Raw genomic sequence first — 24,952 nt, 5'->3', positions numbered from 1 at the left:
ATAATAATAAAAAAGTTGAAATATATCAAAGGTTTCAGCAAGGTACAGGAGGAAAGGCAGAGGTCACCTTCTGAAACTAGAGGGTGGGAGGCTCTCGGGAAATGTGAGGAAGTACTTCAAGGGAAGGGTGATGAATTCATGCTATTTACAGTGAGAGAATTGAAATATGCTCTGAACAGACATAAAGCCATCCTAAAAGACTGAGGAACTAAAGGATATGAAATGCTCTGAATTTTCACAGCAGTCTAGGTGGGCCTCTTACATCTGTACTTTTCTATTGTCTCACAGTTTTGTATTCTAGGTCATAGGCAGAATATCATCATGTTAACATTTTAACTGTAGGAAAGTCTTTCCAGTCATATAAAGTTCAGTTATGTAAAGAATTAAGGTTACATTTATCAAATATTAAGGATCACCATTACTGGTGGATATTTCCTTTCACCAAATCTCTGCCTTATTAATAAACATTTGCTTTGTTCTTTTTAGTTTGATGTTTTAAATTTAAATTGAAAAATATTCTTTAATATAGATGTAGAAGTTAAAATGTAACCAGTAATGGGCCACTATTACAAATAGTTGTTATGCTTTATGCTTTTCACTGCAGTTACAACCACCTAAATACATAACATAAATTAAAAAAGTAATTTTTTTAGAGTTTGCATATTTTAAAGTGTTGCAATATAACTTCCAAAAGGATATTTATTCATAAAACCGACTAAAGTATTGTATACATGGAACCTTTTTTTATTATATTTATGTATTTACTGAATTCCATTGCTTTGTTCATTATAAATTAGTTTGTTTATTTTTTATTTTAAGTCAATGGTATTGTAAAAAAAAAAAAGAGCAACAAAGCCTGACGGATGGAAAAATTAGGGCAAGTAAATATATTTGGTAGATTGTAACAAAATGTATTTGAGTCAGCTAACATGAACCATTCGCTGAAGTCATTTGGAAAGGAATATTTAAAAGGCCCAGCCTTGGCATGCAAATGAAAACACCACACCTTCTTACTCACTGTGGGATATTTACATTTGTTTTTCCTTTTATTTTGTACAAGAACCACTATTCTCTTTTGTAAAGCGTAGCGCAATTGCGAGAGAAAATTTCATTTTCTTGTGTCACTATCATGTTAACTAAAAGTGTAAGTTTAAATATTTATTTTTTATACACTTCCTAAGAAGAGACTAGAAAGCAGACTGTAAAAAATTGATTCACCTTATCACACATTGTGTGAAACCCATTTCTTCTGCTTACAGACAGTAGGAGATTCAAACAGTCAGCATGCCTGAGTGCAGCAGAACAGAATGCTTTTGAATTGTTGTTACGTTTAAGGCAGTGGTCTCCAAGTCGTTCATGGTCTTTAATATTGATTTAATGAAGGCGCACAGTGCGTCCAATCAGTGGACTGGAATCTGGGGTGTACTTCTGTCTAGGATGACTATGGGCTAAAAAAATTATCGATGGTTAAAAACTTTCCCCAAAAGAGTGTCTTACAAAGTTTACATTCTACTGGAAATCGATTTATCATATGTTTGTAATCAGTTTTTCTTCCATTATGGCATTTATGAATGTCATTAATTGTAAATTTACTTATGTTGGCCATACACATGGCAATTCGTTAGCCGGTTACACAACTTTCAACTAGGTTTTGTTAGCATATACAAATAGATCAAGCCATCCTACCACCATCAGTTTTTAATTTATGTAGCAGGGATGTTGGATTGACCCATTTGTTTGTGTTTGCGAAAGTGGTCAAAATTTCTAGCAAATCCACTTGTGTATGACCAACTTTACAATCTTTCAGCAAACCTTTCTATAAAATACAAGTACACAGAGACTAAAGAGAGACATATATGGTACAATTGTCTTTAGTTGTAGGAAAGAAAATTGCTCTATTTCCCCATCAATACAGTGAGTGTTGCTTCCCGCAGCGCTATTGTGCTCTGCCAGTGGGGAGCCTTCCCCGCTTGCAGATCACGACGATTACTGCTGGCAGCTGTAGCTGCCGACAGGAATCATATGCAAAAGATCTGACAGGCTGGTTGTACTGAAGATGATCGATGGATTGATTAAAGTACAACCAGCCTGCCCATATATAAATCGAATTTTAGCCAATCCCTGCTGAACCGGATGCGATTCCATTCATCTATGGCCAGCTAAAGGGTAACATAGTTGAAAAAGTAAGAAAAAAATTATTTATAATAGTGTCTTTGGGCTGATGTTGATCATTGCTATTTTCTCATTTTTTCATGTTCTTTAGATAAATTAAAGTGTTATTCAGTTTTTATGTCCTTTCCTGGAATACACTAATGTGTAGAGACCAATTGGTTCTAGGTTACTTTATTTGTGCATAGCTCAAACAAGTGGGTTGTAGTGCCATAGAAGAAAGGCTATGCACTAAATTTAGCCAAAAGATTCTATTAACAGCATTTTTTGTCTTTGGCACAAAGGAGAAGCTTTCAGTTCACCTTGTTTTTATTTAGAGTTTTGTTTGGATCATAGATCTATTAGCCTCTGGATATAACATGACTTTAGACTTTAAACTGTGATTGTGTGTGTTTGTGTGTTGGTATCGGTTATCTGTGTTGTCAGTAGTTAATGCGAAAGACTGAAAGCTTATGATTACTGAGCTTGAACTCTGCCTTGAATTCTATCATACACAAACAGATTTGAAATGTTCAAAGCCATAGGCAAACCACAGAGATGAGGTGAGTCAGATTGTCTGCCTGCCAAAACATCTTTTTCTGAAAGATCTTTCCAAAACAATTGTATGGTTGTTTCAGCCGAACATGCACACTTATGAACTGAGCAGAACCCTTGGCACCGGTGTTATCTTTGGAGAACAAAAGCTTTTGGGGGGAATATAACAAATATGCACTTGCAGAGCCTAACACCTCTCCTATGGGCCACATGCAGAAGATAAACCACCACAGCTCCAAACAAGATTAACAAAAGTCCCATGGAAAGCCATGGAAACCAAATAACAATTCAGAGGTGAGACTGAAGGATTTAGAATCCAACTCAACTCTAGCAATCATGGCTAGTAAAACATAGCTTTTGTTTATGTTGCAAAATATGTTAAAATTAAGATTCATTACCTTCAAGATGTAAAATCACTTGGAAGTCTCTTGCATCAAATTTATAGATATGTTATAATTGAAATACATTTAAAATCGTTGTAATCAGAGTTGTGGCAAATTTTGCATCTGGCTTGCCATTTAGTTTACCATGCTTTGACTGAAGTTATAATGAAGCCAACTACAACTTGCATAAAATACCTAAATTAATATTTATTAAAAGGTATATCTGCTCTATTCACATGGGCTTCAGTTTGTACAAGAGCATTGTGTACAGCAAGCTTTACAACAAATTTGAAAAGCTTTCAAGCCCAGTGCACATGTACTGAAAATCAGCTGGTTCAGCCGGTGCCCGCTATTTTTTATTTTTTTTTGGTACATGTATACCACTGTCTGTTGAACAGAAGCTGGTCTACTGACTGTTGATAAATCAGCATTCGATCAGCACTTGCAACTAATGGCTGCAAACACTGATCAGTGTATTTGGGCGGGGGCGAATACATTGTCTCAGTAGGAGAGATTCCTGCATCACATCACACATCAATGCGTTGATGCTGGGATCTGTCAGTTTGTTTTTTTATTTTTCCTTCAGCCCTCTTGATGATTTAAAAAAAAAACTGAATGTTTTTACCCAGCTTTAGATGGATACAAGCACCTTTAGCTCCAGTTAGGAGATGTTTAACCACTTGCTGACGGCCGTACGACTTTGTACGGCCTCAGCGCGGCTCCCAATTTCTAACAGGCCGTCTTTTTACGGCCTCCCCTTTTCGCGTTCCCCGCGCGCGCTCCCGAGCGCGCAGCGGGGAACTGCTGTGCTGGCCGTGTCCCTTGGACACAGCCAGTCACAGATCGCCGTGAACGGCCAATCGGAGCGGCCGTTTCCTAGGCGATCTGTGCGGCCAATGAGAGATGATCTCATATGTTTACATATGAGATCATCTCTCATTCCCGGCTCTCGCAGACAACGGTGCTGTCAGGGGAGAGAGGAGACGGATCTGTGTCTCTTGTACATAGAGACACAGATCGGTCACCCCCCCCCAGTCACCCCCCCTCCCCCACAGTTAGAACACTAATTAGGGTACACATTTAACCCCTTCCTCACCCCCTAGTGTTAACCCCTTCCCTGCCAGTCACATTTATACAGTAATTAGTGCATATTTATAGCACTGATTGCAGTATAAATGTGAATGGCGCCAAAAATGTGTCAAAAGTGTCCGATGTGTCCGCCATAACGTCGCAGTCCCAATTAAAATCGCAGATCGCCGCCATTTCTAGTAAAAAAAAAGCATTTATACAGTAATTAGTGCATATTTATAGCACTGATTGCAGTATAAATGTGAATGGCGCCAAAAATGTGTCAAAAGTGTCCGATGTGTCCGCCATAACGTCGCAGTCCCAATAAAAATCGCAGATCGCCGCCATTTCTAGTAAAAAAAAAATTGTATACAGTAATTAGTGCATATTTATAGCACTGATTGTAGTATAAATGTGAATGGCGCCAAAAATGTGTCAAAAGTGTCCGATGTGTCCGCCATAACGTCGCAGTCCCAATAAAAATCGCAGATCGCCGCCATTTCTAGTAAAAAAAAAAAAGAATTCTGTCCCTTATTTTGTAGGCGCTATAACTTTTGCGCAAACCAGTCGCTTATTGCGATTTTTTTTTTTTTTTTTTACTAAAAATATGTAGAATACGTATCGGCCTAGACTGAGGATAAAAAAAAAACGTAAAAAAAAAAATTGAGCTATTTATTATAGCAACAAAGTAAAAATATTTTATTTTTTTTCCAAATTGTCGCTCTATTTTTGTTTATAGCGCAAAACATAAAAAACGCAGAGGTGATCAAATACCACCAAAAGAAAGCTCTATTTGTGGGGAAAAAAGGACGTTAATTTTGTTTGGGAGCCACGTCGCACGACCGCGCAATTGTCAGTTAAAGCGACGCAGTGCCGAATCGCAAAAAGTCCTCTGGTCAGGAAGGGGTTTAAGTGCCCAGTAAGGAAGTGGTTAATAAAGATCTTGATGGAAACCACAGTACATTTACTGCAGCAGGGTAACACAGGCAGGCTGTATAACATACATGTACGTCACCAACTGATCAGCGCACCACTCCCCCAGCAGATTGCAGCTCCTGATACCCAGACCACTTTGAGCGGCTGGGGTAATATATGATTGCTATGCAATCACATGATCACAATGTATATACAATTGTTATGAATGGGTTTGTGATGCTGTGATTGGCCCAAAGCTATCACATGGTACCTAGGCCAATCATAGGACACATGTACCATGTTATAGTTTTGGGGAAATCATACCCCACAATAGTAATCACAGCTGTTATGAATGTAACCCATTCATGACGGTTCAAAACTTTATTGCAGTGTGCACTGCATGTACAGTGAGGGGAAAAAGTATTTTATCCCCTGCTGATTTTGTACATTTGCCTACTGACAAAAAAATAATCAGTCTATAATTTTAATGGTATGTTTATTTTAACAGTGAGAGACAGAATAACAACAAAAATATCCATAAAAATGCATTTAAAAAAAGTTATAAATTGATTTGCATTTTAATAAGTGAAATACGTATTTGACCCCTTCGCAAAACATTACTTAGTACTTGGTGGCAAAACCCTTGTTTTCTCACAGAGGTCAAATATTGTAGTTGGCCACCAGGTTTGCACATTTCTCAGGAGGGATTTGGCCCACACCTCTTTGCAGATCCTCTCCAAGTCATTTAAGTTTTGAAGCTGATGTTTGGTAACTCGAACCTTCAACTCCCTCCACATATTTTCGATGGGATTAAGGTCTGGAGACTGGCTAGGCCTCTCCAGGACCTAATGTGATTTTTCTTGAGCCACTCCTTTGTGTGTGTTTTTGGTCATTTGAATGCTGGAAGACACATCCACGATCCATTTTCAATGCCCTGGCTGAGGGAAAGAGGTTCTCACCCAAGATTTGACGGTACACGGGCCTCGTCCATCGTCCCTTTGACGCAGTGAAATTGTCTTGTCCCCTTAGCAGAAAAACACTCCCAAAGCATAATGTTTCCACCTCCATGTTTGACAGTGGGGATGGTGTTTTTGGGGTCATAGGCAGCATCCCTCTACTCCATACATGGCGAGTTGAGTTGATGCCAAAGAGCTTGATTTTTGTCTCTTCTGACCACAACACTTTCATCTTGTTCGCCTCTGAATCATTCAGATGTCCATTAGCAATTTTCAGACAGGCCTGTACATGTGCTTTCTTGAGTAGGGAGGACCTTGCAGGCGCTGCAGGATTTAGGTCTTTCACGGCGTGGTGTGGTACAAATTGTTTTCTTGGTGACTATGGTCCCAGCTGCCTTCAGATCATTGACAAGATTATTTTGTGTAGTTCTGTGCGGATTCCTTATCGTTCTCATGATCATTGAAACTCCACGAGGTGAGATCTTTCATGGAGCCCCAGACCAAGGGAGATTGACAGTTATTTTGTGTTTCTTTCATTTGCGAATAATCAAAGCAACTGTTGTCAACCTCCTGCTTGGAGATGGCCTTGTAGCCCATTCCAGCCTTGTGTAGGTCTACAATCTTGTTCCTGTCCTTGGACAGCTCTTTGGTCTTGGCCATGGTAGAGAGATTCCTTCTGTGAGCAGGTGTCTTTTATACAGGTAACAAGCTGTGATTAGGAGCACTCCCTTTAACCACTTAAGACCCGGACCAAAATGCAGGTAAAGGACCTGGCCAGTTTTTGCGATTCGGCACTGCGTCGATTTAACTGACAATTGTGCGGTCGTGCGACGTGGCTCCCAAACAAAATTGCCGTCCTTTTTTTCCCATAAAGAGAACTTTATTTTGGTGGTATTTGAACACATCTGCTGTTTTTATTTTTTGCGCTATAAACAACAATAGAGCGACAATTTTGAAAAAATTCTATATTTTTTCCTTTTTGCTATAATAAATATCCCCCAAAAATATATAAAACATTTAATTTTTTCCTCAGTTTAGGCCGATACATATTCTTCTACCTATTTTTGGTAAAAAAAATTACAATAAGCGTTTATCGATTGGTTTGCGCAAAATTTAAAGTGTTTACAAAATAGGGGATAGTTTTATTGCATTTTTATTAATTCTTTTTTTACTACTAATGGCGGCGATCAGTGATTTTTTTTCCGTGACCGCGACATTATGGCAAACACTTCGGACAATTTTGACACATTTTTGGGACAATTGTCATTTTCACAGTAAAAAATGCTATTAAAATGCATTGTTTACTGTGAAAATTACAATTGCAGTTTGGGAGTTAACCACTAGGGGGCACTGAATGGGTTAAGTGTGACCTCATATGTGTTTCTAACTGTAGGGGGCGGGGCTGGATGTGTGACGTCATTGATTGTGCTTTCCTATATCAGGGAACACACGATCAATGACAGCGCCACAGTGAAGAACGGGGAAGCTGTGTTTACACACAGCTCTCTTCGTTCTTCAGCTCCGGAGACCGATCGTGGGACTCCAGCGGCGATAGGGTCCCACGGTCACGGAGCTTCGGACCGGGTCGCGGGCGCGCGCCCACGACCCACGGCTGGTCACCTAAAGAGGATGTACAGGTACGTGCTTGTGCCCAGCTGTGCCATTCTGCCGACGTATATGTGCAGGAGGCGGTCCTTAAGTGGTTAAGAGAGTGTTCCTAATCTAATTCCATTACCTGTATAGAAGACACCTGGGAGCCAGAAATATTGCTGATTGATAGGGGATCAAATACTTATTTTACACATTAAAATGCAAATCAATTTATAACTTTTTTGAAATGTGTTTCTCTGGATATTTTTTTTGTTATCCTGTCTCTCTAATACCATTTCCAAATAAACCTACCATTAAAATTATAGATCCTTTCTGGGGATGAGCTCACACTCCGCATGCAGAGCCCACCAGGAAGTCGGCACTGCGTTAACATCCCTTGTAATAGAAAAAGCATGACAGGTCCTCTTAAATATGAGATCTGGGGTCAAAAAGACCTCAGATCTCATATTTAGACTTAAATGCAAAAAAATAAAATGTGTCATTTGGAAAAAATTAGAAGAAAATTACCGTTTAAGAAGCATGGGCGGAAGTGACGTTTTGACGTTGCTTCTGCCTTGCTATGGAGACGGGTGGGGGCCATCTTGCCCTCACTCGTATCCCAGCCGAGCAGGGGACAGGACCCGATCGCCTCCGCCACTGCCGTCGGCTCTGGTAAGCACCACCGATAACGGTGATCTTGCGGCGAATCTGCTGCGTAGACCACTGTTATCGTTTACAGGACCGCTCACTGAAAAGATGGATATCTCGGTTGTGGCAGCGGCTGCTGCCGTTAACGAGATATCCATTTTTTTTTTAAATTACGTATATATACAGTGAGGGGTCCTTAAGTGGTTCAAGTATCACAGTGCTGAATAGCAAAAAACAGCCTGGTCATGAAGGGGGTAAATCCTACCAGAGGTCAAGTGGTTAAATAAGCTGCTAGCAGGCTTCAAAAGGAGGCTGAATTCAGCTAGTACCTTGTTTAAAGCGAAAGCCAGCACTTCCATTTAGATCAGTTTTGAATATCCTTGCACTGAAGATGAAAGTTGGTTTTAGGCCTAGTTTACGCTTGTGGCTGGTGGGCAGAAAAATAGCTGGTTTAGTTGCAGGTTGATGTTACCCTCTAACTTAATCAAGTTAATGGGGCCGCACCACAACCACAGTGCACTTGCATGTGTTTGTGGTACAGGCTTACAAGGTTAAAACAGGCAGTGATATTGTGTACTATTGCCTCCCAGTCACTTGTCAAACGCCCTATGAGAAGTGATCTGCCGCAGATCCATTTTCAGAGGCACAGCAAAGACTCAAACTTCTCTCTCTATATGACACAGTATTAGAAGTCAATAAATTGGGGAGCTTTACATTTTTCTTAGGACTTAGACCCCTTTTCACACTGGGGCGTTTTTTAGGCGCTTTAGCGTTATTAAAAGCGCCTGAAAGAAGCTGCATCTGCAATCCCAATGTAAAAGCCTGCGTTCTTTCACACTAAAAAAAAATGCCCCAGTGTGGAGGGGTCTTAGCATTAAAAAAAAGCGCCTGAAAGAAGCCTCATCTGCAATTTCATAGTGAAAACCCGAATGCTTTCACACTGAGGCGCTGCGCTGGCAGGGCGTCAAGAAAAAGTACTGCAAGCAGCTTCTTTGCAGCGCTTCCCATTGAGTAAATTTTTTTTTTTTAACGCCAAAGCACCTGAAAAACGCCCCAGTGTGAAAGGGGTCTTAGCGGTGCTTTACTATCATTTTTCGGGCACTGGCAGTGTGAAAGGGCTCTGAAAGCACTCGGACTTTCACATTGGGATTGCAGATGATGCTTCTTTCAGGCTCTCTTTTTTTAACACCAAAGTGCCTGAAAAACGCCCCAGTGTAAAAGAGGTCTTAGTGACTTCAAGACTGTCCTGACCATTACTGGCTGGACTAATAACAGCAAGTGCAGTTACACTAGATTGAATTGTTGGGCGCAGTCTTCAAAGCAGTGCTGAAGATAAATTACGCTGTATCCTTTTTTTTTTTTTTTTTGCGGCAGGTGATAATAGGAAGATAACGTTTTACAAAATAGTGCTGAACAAAAATGATGCTGTATTTATATTTTCTTTTCTTTTTTTATTTGTGGCAGGTGGAAATAGATTTACACAGGTCATGATTGATCCCTTACACATCCGTGTTTTCTACCTATAAATTAAATGTAATGTTTTATAAAGTGTTTGTATTTTAGGGCACACTCATTTCTTCTTTTACTCGTTTATTTACAGATTGGTTTATACATATTTCATATGATACAGCTGGTGTTGGTAAAAGAGGCCCTTGTTATCTTGAAGGCTTGGTACATTGTAGACTGCAGATACTAAGTTGGGCATTCAGGCCTTCTTTTCTAATCTCTAGTCATATTGAGTGTTTCTGTCCAAGTTTTCATCTTATAGATCTGTATTTTTGTCTGTGCTACCAAGTAACACAAAGTGACAGCTGCTTTCTAATCCTGTTAGCAGCCATCTTAATCGAATGTCATGACAAATCTTGTCCTCCCACCTACTCTATTTGAGCTGGAGAATTGTGTTCAGAAACATGTTTAGAAGAGACACAGACAACATGTATTAAGCAGACATTGGCATCCAATTATGTTTGGATTTGTGGGTTTTCCTATATAGTAAACCAGTTTTACTTTCTAGAAAAGATATCAATGAAAAAAAAAAAAAAAATGTTTTGTGTATTTACAGATCTCAGCATAATGCTCAGCATAGTATCATTTATGATTCCAGCATCACGTTTGGAAGTTGTAATTGTAGTTTAAATATAAAGAAGAAGCAGATACATTTTTGGTCAGTTTTGACTGCTTGTTTCTAGGCAACAGTCTATAATACATAAAAGCCTGAACAGGTGGATGCAGATAGGAGGCCTTGCAGGATATCTTCTCGATTCTAGTTCTAGCACAAAATAATCGAACTAGCATGGTGATAGCTTGGAAGAAAAAAAAGCATCTGAACCAGAATTATAAGCAAAATAATCAGTAACTAGGTGATCTTAACCCAGATATAATTCAAATGTAATACAGCACAGCAGACAGTGACTATTATTAGTATTTATATAATCTGCAGATCATATTAATATGAAATCATACAGTGATTAAGATATGTATGTTATAAGGTAATAGAGGCAGAATGATTTCTACCTCAATATGTGTCCTGAACACTGTAAAACACAGAGGGCCAGATCCACAGAAGAATAACGCCGGCGTATCTATTGATACGCCGCGTAATTTCAAAATTCCTGTGTCGTATCTTTGTTTTGTATCTACAAAACAAGATACGACTGCATCTGGGCTCGATCCGACAGGCGTACGTCTTAGTACGCCGTCGGATCTTAGGTGCATTTTTCCGGCGGCCACTAGGTGGCGTTTCCGTCTAATTCCGCGTTGAGTATGCAAATTAGCTAGATACGGCGATCCACGAACGTACGTCCGGCCGGCGCTTTTTTTTTACGTCATTTGCGTTCGGCTTTTTCCGGCGTATAGTTACCCCTGCTATATGAGGCGAACTCAATGTTAAGTATGGCCGTCGTTCCCACGTCGAATTTTGAATTTTTTACTTTGTTTGCGTAAGTCGTTCGCGAATAGGGACTTGCGTAGAATGACGTCACCGTCGTAAGCATTGGCTTGTTCCGGTTTAATTTCGAGCATGCGCACTGGGATACCCCGACGGACGGCGCATGCGCCGTAAAAAAAAACTTTGTTTACGTCGGGTCATGACGTATTCACATAAAACACGCCCCCATCACATCGATTTGATTTGCGCGCCCTTATGCCGCCAAAGATACACTACGGCGCCGTAACTTACGGCGCGCATTCTTTGAGGATTCAAAAAAAGTAAGTTACGGCGGCGTAGTGTATCTTAGATACGCTACGCCCGACGGAAAAATGCGCCAGGGTACGTGGATCTGGCCCAGAATGTTTTTATTCAGGGCTATTTCAAATACTTTCATTTGGTCAGGCAGTGCTTTGATGCCCAAGGAAGAAATTTGCATTGGGTACAGATATGGAACAGGGAGAATTGATTAACATTAATTTTCTGGCGGCAATAATGCAATTTTAACACTTAGGGGTACGTTTATAAAGCAGTGAATCTGATATTCACCAAACATTCAATACAGGTGAATCTTTCTGGTGCATGTGTTTTTAAACCACATTGATTCACCACTAGTGAATGTCACATTTGCTGCTGTACAAAAAACTGTTTAATGGACAAACGTATGTGAGCATTACATCACTGTGATATATATGTCTGCCATTAAGCAATGTTCCAAGAATTTAACCTATTTTTATTTGGCTCCTTTGTTATAAGGAACTAGTTAATTCTCTAAGTTTAGTTTTTTTTCAATCAATACCTGGAGCAGTTAATTCTAATGCAATGCACATATGTTAACAAAAGTGACTATTCGTTGGGGATCATGTCAATGAGCTGAGAATTTATTCACAGTCCAAGATACATATTAAAATCTTGCACCTGTGCACCCCCCCTCAAAAAACTGTAATTGAAGGATTTCCACTTTTGAAGGAAAATCAGCAGGGATGATATTGATCCGTCTTTTTAGGGGGCCAGAGTGCAGCAGAAGGTGATACTGTGGAAGGCCACCACAAGCCCTCTGTTTTTCTGCCAAATTAGGCAGAAGGCTGACAGTGTAAGAGAACAAAAGAAGGGTTCTATTTCACACTGCAGATTTATCCCAACCGTCTCCTCACACCCCCCCTTAAAAATGCTTTTTTTTTTGTTACCTAGTGATTTCATAATGGTTTTGGTGCTTAGTCTTGCATTGAAACAGTTACTGTTGAAATAGGCAGGAAACAGTTTTGTTTTAATTGCTAAAATGATTCGGAAGTGCTTCGTGTGCTGCTTCTATACAGCAGGTGCTGTGCATTAATTGGCCTGTGCAGGCCTGACCCAAGGTCCCTTGCAGCGGGCCCAATTTTACGCAGAGTTGAAATAGCTTATTTATTATATTGTATAACCTGGCGTACATGATGTAGTTTTTTACTTCATGGTCTGCAATTTCTAATGTCATGTGGGTTTGGAAACCTGTGTTTCTTCGGTAATGTATTAGCAGCAGGTAAGCTCTAAATACCATCCATCAGAAGCTAATTTTTTTTACCCAGATACTCTAATGACTGATGAACCTGTCTTTAGTATGAATGTTTAGCACAATAGAGAGCCATATGCCACTGGCACGGTTTCCTGTGCTTTTCACAGTGTTACAGCTGAACAGATTAGACAAAATCTAAAATACTCTAACTTTGTAAAATATATATATAATTTTCCTTTTTTTTAGAATTGCAGCACTAAATTCTCTAGCACAAATAACTGATAACATCTTTATAATGCAAATGCACAGCTTTTATAATTGGCTATAACTGTTCCTGCGTAGCCTTAAAAGGAATGGCATCATGCTTTGTTGCTTCCTGTCTGCTCCAAGCAGACCTGTGCACATTAGAAGTCCCTCCCCTGTGTGGGAAGAGCACAGCTGTTACTGTAAATCTCATCCAGTAACTGTATCACCCCATTTTCTGACTCTGAAGGATGAAATTGAGAAATAGAGCACTGTGCAGTCATCCTTTACGTCTGCAATTTTAGCTCTTGCATTAGATTTTCATGCTTTTATTCCAAAGCAAATAGCACTGGGCAAGCAACAGAGCTTATGATAAATGTCCACCATTCTTTTCCATGCCTTTTATATCATGTGTCTCAGGTTTTGCTGGCCACCTCACTGAATTAGACCAGAGGCAGGGAGGGGGTTCTAAAATGTAAGTGTGATGGTTTTCCTGCGGCACATCGATGCCACATTAGAAAACCTCCAAAAAGTTGTCAGGTGCTTTAATTAGAAATGAAAAAAAGTATACATCATTAACACAACAAAGTCAATGATGGGTTTGAAGATAAGTCTCCTGGGAAGACCTTCTTTAAAAATGAAAGAGACTTGATAGATTTCCATATCATTTATAACTCCCCTAATTGCATTTGGAAGGCTTGCCAATAAAATAGAAAATTGGCAGCGTATATCCATTATAGTAATTTTGCCAACAATGGCAAGCAGCTGGCTTTACTGGGTTTTATTTCCCACCACCCATAATTAATCATCAGCTGGAGATGTCTGAAACTTAAGATTGTGGCAGTGCCGTGTCACATCCAAACTTCCTTAAAACGCTAAAATCGGTTGACTATACACATTGACGGTTCCTTCAATCTAATGCATTGCGGTACAAGGCAGACTGCTGCTTAATGAGTGTTACTTTGATAATCGGATGTGAAGGTGACCTACGACCCTCCATGTCAAAGGAGAGGATGCAGCAAGCTGGATGAAAGATACAGGACCGAGATCTGCAAACTTTATACCAATTAGACAAGGAGTACAGAATACATCAGTGCAGATTGGGTTTATCAGAGAGACTTGTAAGGCTTGTGACCATTTTGTAGGAGTAGCTCTGAAAACAGCCTGTCATAGCAATTTGGGCTGTGACCAGTGATCTCATTTTTTTTCCTTTGTAGAATGTAACTCTAGAATTGAAGTAAGTTTCTCCCTATCTATACATTTGTGTATGCCTTTTCTTTTTAATCTATATCAGCTTGAAACTGCATAAGCTTTTCAGGAGTGGTTGGTCAATGTTATAATGTAGGAATGTCTTATTTTTGATTAATGTAGTTTTTTTACAGTACCATATTACAGTACATAATACTACTGTATTTGGGCCCAATACATATTCACATTTTTTTGGTTGGATGTGCTTTAACAAATGATTAAACTAGTTATATTTTATTTTACAAAGAATATGCTTACAGTATGACTATTGCCATAGCAGTGCAAGCATATTGTCTCACGGTCCTAAAAACAACATTAAACAAACATTTTATATTGATACTGTATACACATTTTTTCATGAGCCAGCACTGTCGACAAAATGCACTATACAGTCACCCCCCCAACACAAGTCGCTGGGGAAAATCGTCAATAAAATACAATTGTCTCTTGATAACAATAGGAAATATTTATGCCTTCCAAAATGTTTCACTGGATTAAAAATAAGACATAACCTGGTCAAACAAGTGTGCAAGTAATATCTCTATTGATCGGGTGGAGATATGCTGGCCATACACGAATAGAAAATTGTTAAACAAAAACGTTTGGAATAAAAAAAATCTGTCGAACCTGCATGCAATAACGCCATCATTGTATCAATAGATGTGCCCCAATTATCGTCATATTATCGATCGATAACAAACAGTCAATTTTTCCTTGATCGATTATGCGATCAGCGGAAATTATGTAATGAATTTTTGACCTTTGGGAATTCTGCCACTGAAACACGTAATACATCGTTGCCATGCACGACACATACATAGTCGGAGGTGTAGTTACAGTACATTCTGTTGGCCTAGTCGTGGATTGTGGTCCAGCTATGGATGCTCAGAGGAATAGGAAGGTAGCAATTGCTATGCTGGCAATAATGGGACTGGATAAGCTTGTTAAATTGACTTTCGGGGTTACATTTTAACACACGCATGCACTGTCGATTTATCAAACTGTTTTCGATCAATTCGATCTATCATAGCAATTTGGGCTGTGACCAATAATCAATTTTTTTTACCTTTCGTAGAATTTTTTAAAGTTTGACTCGATCATTCGACTTTTGAAATTTATGTGGGCTAATTTTTAAATCTCGAAATGGCAATTTTAATAGAAAAATACGAACCGCAATGTCGCATTTTTTTCCCCAAAACTATTGATTTTGGAAAGATTAGTAGTATACTAATCTTTCCAACATTATTCGTTTTGGGGGAAAAAACAGACATTGCGGTCCGTATTTTTCTACTAATCTTTCAAAAATCAATTGTTTTGGGGAAAAAATCCGACATTGCAGTTCGTATTTTTCTATTAAAATTATCATTTTGAGATTCAAAATTAGCCCACTAAAATGTCAAAAGTCGAATGATTGGGCATATCGAATGCTTTTTAAAAACTATTTTCTATCCAGGTATGGTCAGCGTTGGTGTCCCCTTGAAAGCTAGGGTAAAATGTAATTTCAATCAAAAATGGTCAGTTATGGGTGGGTGTACAGTACAGACCAAAAGTTTGGACACACCTTCTCATTCAAAGAGTTTTCTTTATTTTTATGACTATGAAAATTGTAGATTCACACTGAAGGTATCAAAACTATGAATTAACACATGTGGAATTATACATAACAAAAAAGTGTGAAACAACTGAAAATATATTTCATATTCTAGGTTCTTCAAAGTAGCCACCTTTTGCAGCAGACACATCTCTAGAACTGGTAAGAGGAGACTATGTGAATCAGGCCTTCATGGTATAATATCTGCTAGGAAACCACTGCTAAAGAAAGGCAACAAGCAGAGACTTGTTTGGGCTAAAGAACACAAGGAATGGACATTAGACCAGTGGAAATCTGTGCTTTGGTCTGATGAGTCCAAACTTGAGATCTTTGGTTCCAACCCCCGTGTCTTTGTTGCGACGCAGAAAAGGTGAACGGATGGACTCTACATGCCTGGTTCCCACCGTGAAGCATGGAGGAGGAGGTGTGATGGTGTGGGGGTGCTTTGCTGGTGACACTGTTGGGGATTTATTCAAAATTGAAGGCATTCTGAACCAGCATGGCTACCACAGCATCTTGCAGCGGCATGCTATTCCATCCATCAGGACAATGACCCCAAGCACACCTCCAGGCTGTGTAAGGGCTATTTGACCAAGAAGGAGAGTGATGGGGTGCTGCGCCAGGTGACTACCTCTTGAAGCTCATCAAGAGAATGCCAAGAGTGTGCAAAGCAGTAATCAAAGCCAAAGGTGGCTACTTTGAAGAACCTAGAATATGAAATATATTTTCAGTTGTTTCACACTTTTTTGTTATGTATAATTCCACATGTGTTAATTCATAGTTTTGATGCCTTCAGTGTGAATCTACAATTTTCATAGTCATGAAAATAAAGAAAACTCTTTGAATGAGAAGGTGTGTCCAAACTTTTGGTCTGTACTGTATGTTGGGCCAAATCATCCATACGGCAGGTGTGCAGACCTTGAAACTCCAATAGAGATCTTGATTCCAAAGTCCTTGAGAAATATAACTGACAATTTTTTTTACCCTATACCAAAACTGAAATATAGACTTCTGTTAAAAGTTTACATCACAAAATCTAGAAGTGTCTGTCATATGTGTGTACTGACGGGGGCCTCATAGGTTATGACTGTAGCAGATTTGGATAAGAGTAGTGTGGACAAATAACACCTTCAACGTATGTTCAGTAAGTCCCATCTTCCAGGCCAGCATGAGATCTCACATTTCCATTGCAAACACCCAGGAAATGCTAATTAAAGCTTCATCTCCAGACATTTCACAAACTCTTCAATGTGTCACTCATTTGTTGGCTTTCTTCATACCCGCTAGTTTAAGAATAAAATACCGTTACCTATGTAGAGCAGATTTGTGTTGCTTTAATATGATCATTTTCTGTATGAATGCTCCCAGATAATTTATGCGCATTCCTGAATTTGTAAAATATTCAATTGCTCAATTGGACAAGAGTTTTATGTGTACTTCACACTGCAAGGTAAGATGTTATATAAATATACTGTAGGTTTGTATGAAGATCTGATACTTGGTCATGTTATAGCTTGCTTTCTTCTGAGATCTGATACAGCTTTAGTTATTGCATACAATGTTTTATGTTCTGTATGTCTAAAATTCAGTACAATTTTACTGTGATAGGTGTCAGAGGGCCAAGAGATCTGTGTAATTGAAGCTATGAAGATGCAGAACAGTATGACAGCTGCTAAAACTGCCAAGGTAATGTTTGATGTTTGACAAAAAGTACTGGTAATTTCCTCTCTTATGTGATACGTTGGATTTTTGTAACAAAGTGTTTCAAGCTGGAGGAGAAAAATATGTATTGTTGTCCATAACATTCAATCAAGGTTTACTTGCTGTTAGAAAATGAAAAGTGGAATTAAATTGTTATAAACAATTGCTTAGATCTTGCTTCTATATATTAGACCAGCTGTTAGAAAAGGTATAGAGTAGACAGACAAGATCAAGCATCATTACATTGTAAATCTATCTACAACTCATTTAACCAACATTCACATAGGATCTGGATGTAGAATAAAAACCAATGTTGTTAGGTCAGACTGCACACACTAGAAGTCAGTAGGCAGCCACCTAAGTGCATTCACTATTCATATTTTACCTGCTTAGTAAATACTATATGAAACCTTCTTTTTTTTTTTTTTTTTTGGTAAGGGTCCTATTTAAAGAGACCCTGTTGCCAGACCATTCATTTGAACAGGTATCTTTAATGTGATATGTTGATTTAATGTATTCCATACATGGTATTTACTTGTAAAATCCTCCCTTGTGTAGACATCTAAAAGCCCTGAGACTGCTACTGGGTGCTGACATCTTGGATGTGCTGTCAGCAATCCTCGTAGGTGCAGAGCTGTCACTCAAATGACATTTTAGAGTATTCCCCTTCGCTCCTCCCCAGCAGCTACATAAAAGATCATGTAAGGAGTTTAAGAGAGGGCAGATGTGCTGCTGGTACAAAAAGTAATGAACACTCCAAAAGAGTAAAGGGCTATGACATGCAAGGAGAGGAGGGGGTCTGTGCTTAGAAATGGCTTTTTATAGCAAAACATATTTATTTGCATAAATTTAGGTTGGTAACAAGGTCTCTTTAAGTGATCTTTTGAAAATGGTACCGCATGCTTGCATACATGCACACTCAGAACCTATATTAACTATGAATACATTTGGAGGCTTTCATTTTTATTGTTGTAGATAATTGAATCACGGCGGATTATTTTTTTTTTTACACTGAACCATCAGAAAAATATACTTGTGAAAACATATCTCTTCAGTGTGATTTTTTTTTTTATCGAAAAAAAATTTTTTTCCTGAGTCTTCCTTGCAAAGTAATGTAGTGCCATTATTTTGCCAAATTTTGTGAAAAGGTGACGAGGCTGTTTGGTCTGCAGTGACACACACTGGGGTTGATTTACTAAAGGCAAATGGACTGTGCAGTTGCAAGGGGAGTTGCTCCAGAGCTTAGTAAATAATGGAGAGCTCTGCTGACTTCCATCATCCAATCACGTGTCAGCAAAAATGCTGTTTTTGCAATTTTGCTTGCACATGATTGGATAATGGAAGTCAGCAGAGCTCTCCATCATTTACTAAGCTCTGGAGCAACTGCACTTGCAGAGTGCAACTGCACTTTCAAAAGTGCACAGTCTATTTGCCTTTAGTAAATCAACCCCACTGTCACCTTGTAGGCTGGTATTATATATACACCTAGTTTTACATTATAATAGAATATGGGACAAACAAATTTAAACCTAGCTTCCGCCAATATTTTTTAGGTTGTAACAGCAGCAGGTTTTATTTTTCCTTTAAGGATAGAGGGTTCAACGCTTTTGCTGCCAGTAACATAAGGCAAATGGCGTCGCACAACCACTCCCAGCTAGCCAAGTCAGTATGCCTTACATCAGTTGCATTTCCTACTCTGCTTTAGGCTCATGGTCACTTCAGCAACTATGAACTTGTAGAATGGTCCCCCAGACTCTGCTGAATAAATAAATAGCTATAATCAGCATCTGACATGCTGCTGATCATAGAATTTCACTCATAAAGTGACTCCCTGCTGCTCTGCTGACCCCGGTAATGAGAATCCAATGACAGGTGGGCCCTGGCAAACTATTTCTGTGTATCCTACACTGTGCACTGTGTCTGCTGTGCCCACCAGTCCTACTTGCTTGTAGCAGCAGTGACAGTGGGCTGTGAAAGCAAAAAGAGTGCCTGCAGATCCAGATGTTCAGGGTGGCTCAGTGGAGGATCGGTAAATATGACTATAAGCAGTGGCGGCTGGTGCTCAAAATTTTTGGGGGGCGCAAACGGAAAAAAAAATTGCAGCCTCACTGTGCCTATCAAATGCAGCCACTGTGCCATCAATTGTCACCACTGTGCCATGCCATCAAATGCAGTCACTGTGCCATCAATTGTCACCACTGTGCCATGCCATCAAACGCAGCCGCTGTGCCATCAATTGTCACAACTGTGCCATGCCATCAAACGCAGCCGCTGTGCCATCAATTGTCACCACTGTGCCATGCCATCAAATGCAGCCACTGTGCCCATCAATTGTCACCACTGTGCCATGCCATGAAACGCAGCCACTGTGCCATCAATTGTCACCACTGTGCCGTGCCATCAATTGTCATCACTGTGCCATGCCATCAAACGCAGCCACTGTGCCCATTGTTGCCACTGTGCATGTCACTGTGCTGTGCCCTTTAGTTGCCACTGTGCCCATTGTTGTCACTGTGCTGTGCCCTTTAATTGATGCCACTGTGCCCTTTGTCGCCTCTGTGCCCATTGTCACCGCTGTTCCCTGTAAAATGCACCTACCTTCTCCCTCGATGTGTTCTCCCGCCTTGGTGACGCTTCAGCCAATCGGGTTCCTGATAACCAGAATCCGGAAACCTGATTGGCTGAAACAGCCGTCAGTCTTATCCAAGGAACGCAGCCCCCTTACGTTCCGAGGATAGACCTTCCGGGAGACTAGGGCTGTACTCTGATAGGCCCTTCCACTCAGCCAACCAGCTGCCGTTATTCAGGTAACCGGTGCCCTATGGCCGGTTATCTGAATAGACCAGCGGCAGCTGGCAACTAACAATAACATACATTTGTGCAATACAATGCATGAATGTATGTTATTTGCGAGAGGGGGTGACTACAGGAGGGGGGGCCGCGCCCGGGCATCCCTATGGACGGGCCGCCACTGACTATAAGTATACCTTTCCTGAATGAACACTAGGGCGATCAGTGTTGATCACCTGGTGTCCATTCATTAATACTGAGATAGTAAACCTGAATGCTCATTTATGTTTACTATCTCTTTCTTTGTGAATGATCAGGAACACTCTGTACGGAACTCTTCCTGTTCAACGTATGAGTGCAACTGTGGCTGCAATAGACAGTTTGAGGACTCAAAACCTTTCTCTATTTCAAAAGTGAAATATCACTAAAACACCCCCAGCCAGTAGTAAAAAAAAATTCCCTATTCACATCAGTGTGTTATGGGAATGCATGTGCTTAAGATACCAGCGCTTGCCACAAAAGAAAACTATGTTGTCATATAACATACACCGTGGTAAATACTAAGCACAAATAACATGGTACAGAATGAAAGAGCATCTCTTCACAAAAAGTCAAGTGCTATTGTGTCAATACCAGTACTAACCATACCGACAAACATCAGGTGGGTTTTTTTGTGTATAGCAGTACCCAGCTAAAGATGGGATAGCAAAGAATCTTACAGCCAACACGACATAAAAACAGGTAAAAAAAATCACAACACTTTTTACCATGCTTTGTGGTGTACTGCATTTAAATAATAAAAATATATACCTTTTTAGTGTGATTTATGTGCATTGGGAAGCCCATGTAACTGAATGGTCTTAACACAACGCATGGCACATGAAAGCACGTATCAATGCACACTTACTTGTGCATATGTGCTGCAGTGCACTGTTGCAACATATTGTAATGCTTATTTTTTACCTTTTTAAATTATATTTATTGCTATTCACAAAAACACATTGCCCTGCATTAATAAAATGTATGCCTGGATCATTTTATAACAGGCATGCGGAATTCTGGATTGAATGTTACTACAACACATAAGTGTAAAGGCAGCCTCCAGATCTATAGCATTGCTTATTTACAGTTTCACAAAAAGGCACAATTTAAAATTTACACATGTTTATTGTTAACTCAATACATTTATTTCTGAGATTTAGTAGAAATTGTGTAAGTTATGTTGTGTTTGTGAGCCTAATAATTAGAACCCGATCATAAACGCACAACATGAAGCCAGTCTTACGAAAATAGAAGTCTCTGCTGTTATGTCTGATTTATTCCAACACCTGTAAACAATATTCTGCCTCTACACCCCCTGATTATCTTCAACAGTTACAACCTGGACTACCTAGTGAATTTTCATTTGCAGAAGACAAAGGGAAAGCTGACTTTTTTTGTGGCGTTTTCAAATGATTTTTCACTGACGGAATTATGGAAAGTTATATCTTCAGCTTCCCAACCCCGCGCTAGCTATTGTGGACTCATTGGTTGAAATAAAGTCTATATTGCTAGCACACTGCTTCTACCAATGTACACGCGCAATATTCACACATGTTTTTGGAAAAGGCCATATAGTAAGTAGGTGCTGCAGCAGATACCAGCTGGAGACTGGTAATTCCATACATAAAAGTATATATCGTACACTGTGAATTGTCAAAATGAATGTCCCAAAATCTACATGAGAAAGTCACATCACAGTGATAAAGTGCACTACTAACGTTTTACTTTACCTTTGTGATGAAAACTTCTCGCATATGATATATACTCTGATGTATGGTGTCACTAGTCTCCTGCTGATATCTGCTGCAGCATCCACTTATGGCCTTTTCCATAAACTTGGGCGATGGGAATATTGCATGTTCATTGGTAAAAACAGTGCGTTCTAGATTGGTACACCCAGTGCAACAAATTCCTTACATGTTCTTTCAAGCACAAAAAAGAGGCCTACTTATAGAAAGCTATACCCTAGTCTTGATTAAGCTGATTACACCTTATATAATAATTTGCCCAACTCTGGGAGGTTATTCCCTACTCCTGATATTTTTGACACCTTGTACCCTATAGAAGAGGGTTTTAAGAAGAAATTAACTGTTCTTGGCCATTTTTTGCATTAAGGGTTTGATCCTGCCCCTTGTCAAGAGGGGGGAGTAAAGCCCTGTACACACAGCCAGGAATCTCGTCAGGAAAAAAACGTTGTTTTTCCTGATGAGATTCCTGGCAAGCTTTCTTGCTCGCCGAGTTACACATGGGCCATTCAAAAGAACCGCTGTTCTTTTGAAAGGCAAGAACGGGGTGACATCATCAACTATGCCGAGCATACACTCACATTCGATGCCGTCGCCACCATCTTGCTACACCCTACACTATGCCTTAGAAGCTACCGCGCATGCGCCAAAGTCTCATCAAGCATGCACGGGTTTCCATGAAGGCAGGTATGTATACAGACGCTCGGGTTTCTCCGCAGGAAAACACTGCCGAGAAAATAGAGAGCAGGTTCTCTATTTTTCTCGTCGAGATTCCAGGCAGTTTTCTCCACAAGATACCATACACACGCACGGTTTTCTTGGAAAAAAGCTCTGCCAGCAGTTTTCTTGCTGTTTCTGGCCGAGAAAACCGTGCGTGTGTAAGAGGCTTTAGACGTCTATTGACAGTTGTTCCACCCTTGAGCAAGGACATCCCAGCTTTTTGTTTCGCTTTGCCCTTTGGAGAGAAATACGAAAAGTCTCTATTGCTGTATTCTGTCGATGTTTTTTTCTCTGCTGCACGTTTTTATTTGCTGCTTCACAAGGCAGACTGTATTTCCTACACCGTGTTGCAGTTTACATTCACAAGGGGTGGTAATCTCCTTCCTATCCATGGACCCTTATCCTTTCAACAATGTATGTCCTGTCATATTCCAGAAAAACATCTATTTTCATCACTGCAGTGACTCGCCCACACAAAGCCCTCCCCTTGTGCTAAAAGGGTTACTCTCCTATACAGGCCTCTGTAAGAATTTTATCTCCCTGTTAACCCTACATCAGTTCTGTCTTGCCTCTCCCTGTGTTCTTCCTGGGGTGGCCCCTCCTTTTCTTGCACTATTTGGCAATGAAGTATGCTAAAAGACATTCCTTTTTGCTTCCCTATGCTTTTTCACACTATGTGAAAATTGTATTCCCCCCATGTTCTGCCTTAGAAGAATATACACTTACGATTTGCCTTGTGGGTGGGGTCCGGACTGTTATATATGTCTGCTTATCATGTTTTCCCTTGCCACCTGACTCCATTTCATTCTTCTCAGGGTGGTCCCTCTATGGGATTCCTCTGTACTCTTCCACTCAGCTGGGAGGTTATTTTGCTATTCTTTTCTGCCCTGTACCCATCTCCATCAGACTCTCTCAGATTAGTGTAGTAGTTTCCGACATGTGGTGTTAGCTTGTGTTGTAAAAAACAGTGCTGCTCTCCAGTATGGTTATTCACAACACTGTTGCAACTGTACTATCTCCTCTGCGGTTGCCACTGGCAGGTCTGTGTTCACCAGCTTTCTTTACAGTAAAAATGAAGATGTGGAGAGCTTCACAATTGCATGGAAGAGTTGCAGCATGAAGGGGCGGTAAGAACACCCATATATTGGGCTCTAGTACTGACAGAACTAAAAGTGTAAGTTTAGTGAAAGGAGATGTATGGAATTAAAAAACAAACATACATACTCGCCTCAATGCTGCAGCATCACTGTGAAGCTGCAGCTGTTCTACTTTTGGCCATTGATCGCTCAGCTTTCAATCTTCTTGGAGCGGAAAGCAGTGATTTTTCAGTCACCACTCTGCTCTGCCCTTCCAGCGCTCACTGTAGTGCTTGCCTGAAGAGCTAAGATTAGAGATTTATTTTACCTTATTCCTACCTCTCTTAACCCATGCAGTATGGGAGGGGGGAATCACACTGCACAGGTATATGTTTAGCAGAAGCCAGGAATGGGGATTTAACAGAACCACTGGTAACTGCAGTTTCCAGTTTGCAAAACTACAAATTGTTAAGAAAACTATGATAATGAGAGATTAATGTTTATGAAAAGTAAGTTGTATGTGATATCCTAAAAAAACATGGTTATATAATCAACATTTTGTAGACGGGAATTCAAGTGAAATTTTAATTTCAGAATATTACATTGCCTTTTTTGTGTTATTCTTGGTAAATCTCTAATTCTGGATAAGTGTACACAACTGTGTTTCATACATAAGAGCTATTGAATATTACAACACTGGCTAAAATAATTTTTGCTGTGCTTTTATGTATCTAACTTTATTGTAATGTTTTGAACAGGTAGTAGCTGTGCATTGCAAGCCTGGCGAAACTGTGGGAGAGGGAGATCTACTGGTGCAGCTGGAATAAATGCCATTTACTACAAGACTTTGATACTTTAAACATGATTTCACGTCAACTGTCATATATTCATGTTTTGAGATGACATTCCTACAAAACAGATTTTCTACAGTTATATTTATTAGAAATACAAGTGGAATAAATAAACATGATTAAGAAATTTTATGTGGTGGCTTATTCTTGTTATAATTATCACTATTCGGTACTTTTAAGTGGAACTTGGTGATAAATTACAGTTTCTACAGAACTCCTCAAAATGTGGCTTGTTAATCATGCTAATGCTTTTTTTTATTTTCC

General features: G+C 39.7%; 1 protein-coding gene across 1 annotated transcript in view; it reads left to right on the top strand.

The window, feature by feature from the left end:
* Positions 1 to 24,820, top strand: part of PCCA (propionyl-CoA carboxylase subunit alpha) — a 935,313-nt gene extending 910,493 nt beyond the window's left edge. Inside the window, exons 23-24 of the mRNA XM_040336164.1 lie at positions 17,372 to 17,449; positions 24,596 to 24,820. Of these exons, the coding sequence (XP_040192098.1) occupies positions 17,372 to 17,449; positions 24,596 to 24,664 (147 nt within the window). The 3' untranslated portion in view covers positions 24,665 to 24,820. The remainder of the gene's footprint in view (positions 1 to 17,371; positions 17,450 to 24,595) is intronic.
* The last annotated feature ends 132 nt before the right edge of the window (positions 24,821 to 24,952 follow it).

Source organism: Rana temporaria, chromosome 2, assembly GCF_905171775.1.
Source record: "Rana temporaria chromosome 2, aRanTem1.1, whole genome shotgun sequence".
Lineage (NCBI taxonomy): Eukaryota > Metazoa > Chordata > Amphibia > Anura > Ranidae > Rana > Rana temporaria.
This window is presented reverse-complemented; position numbering and strand designations above follow the sequence as displayed.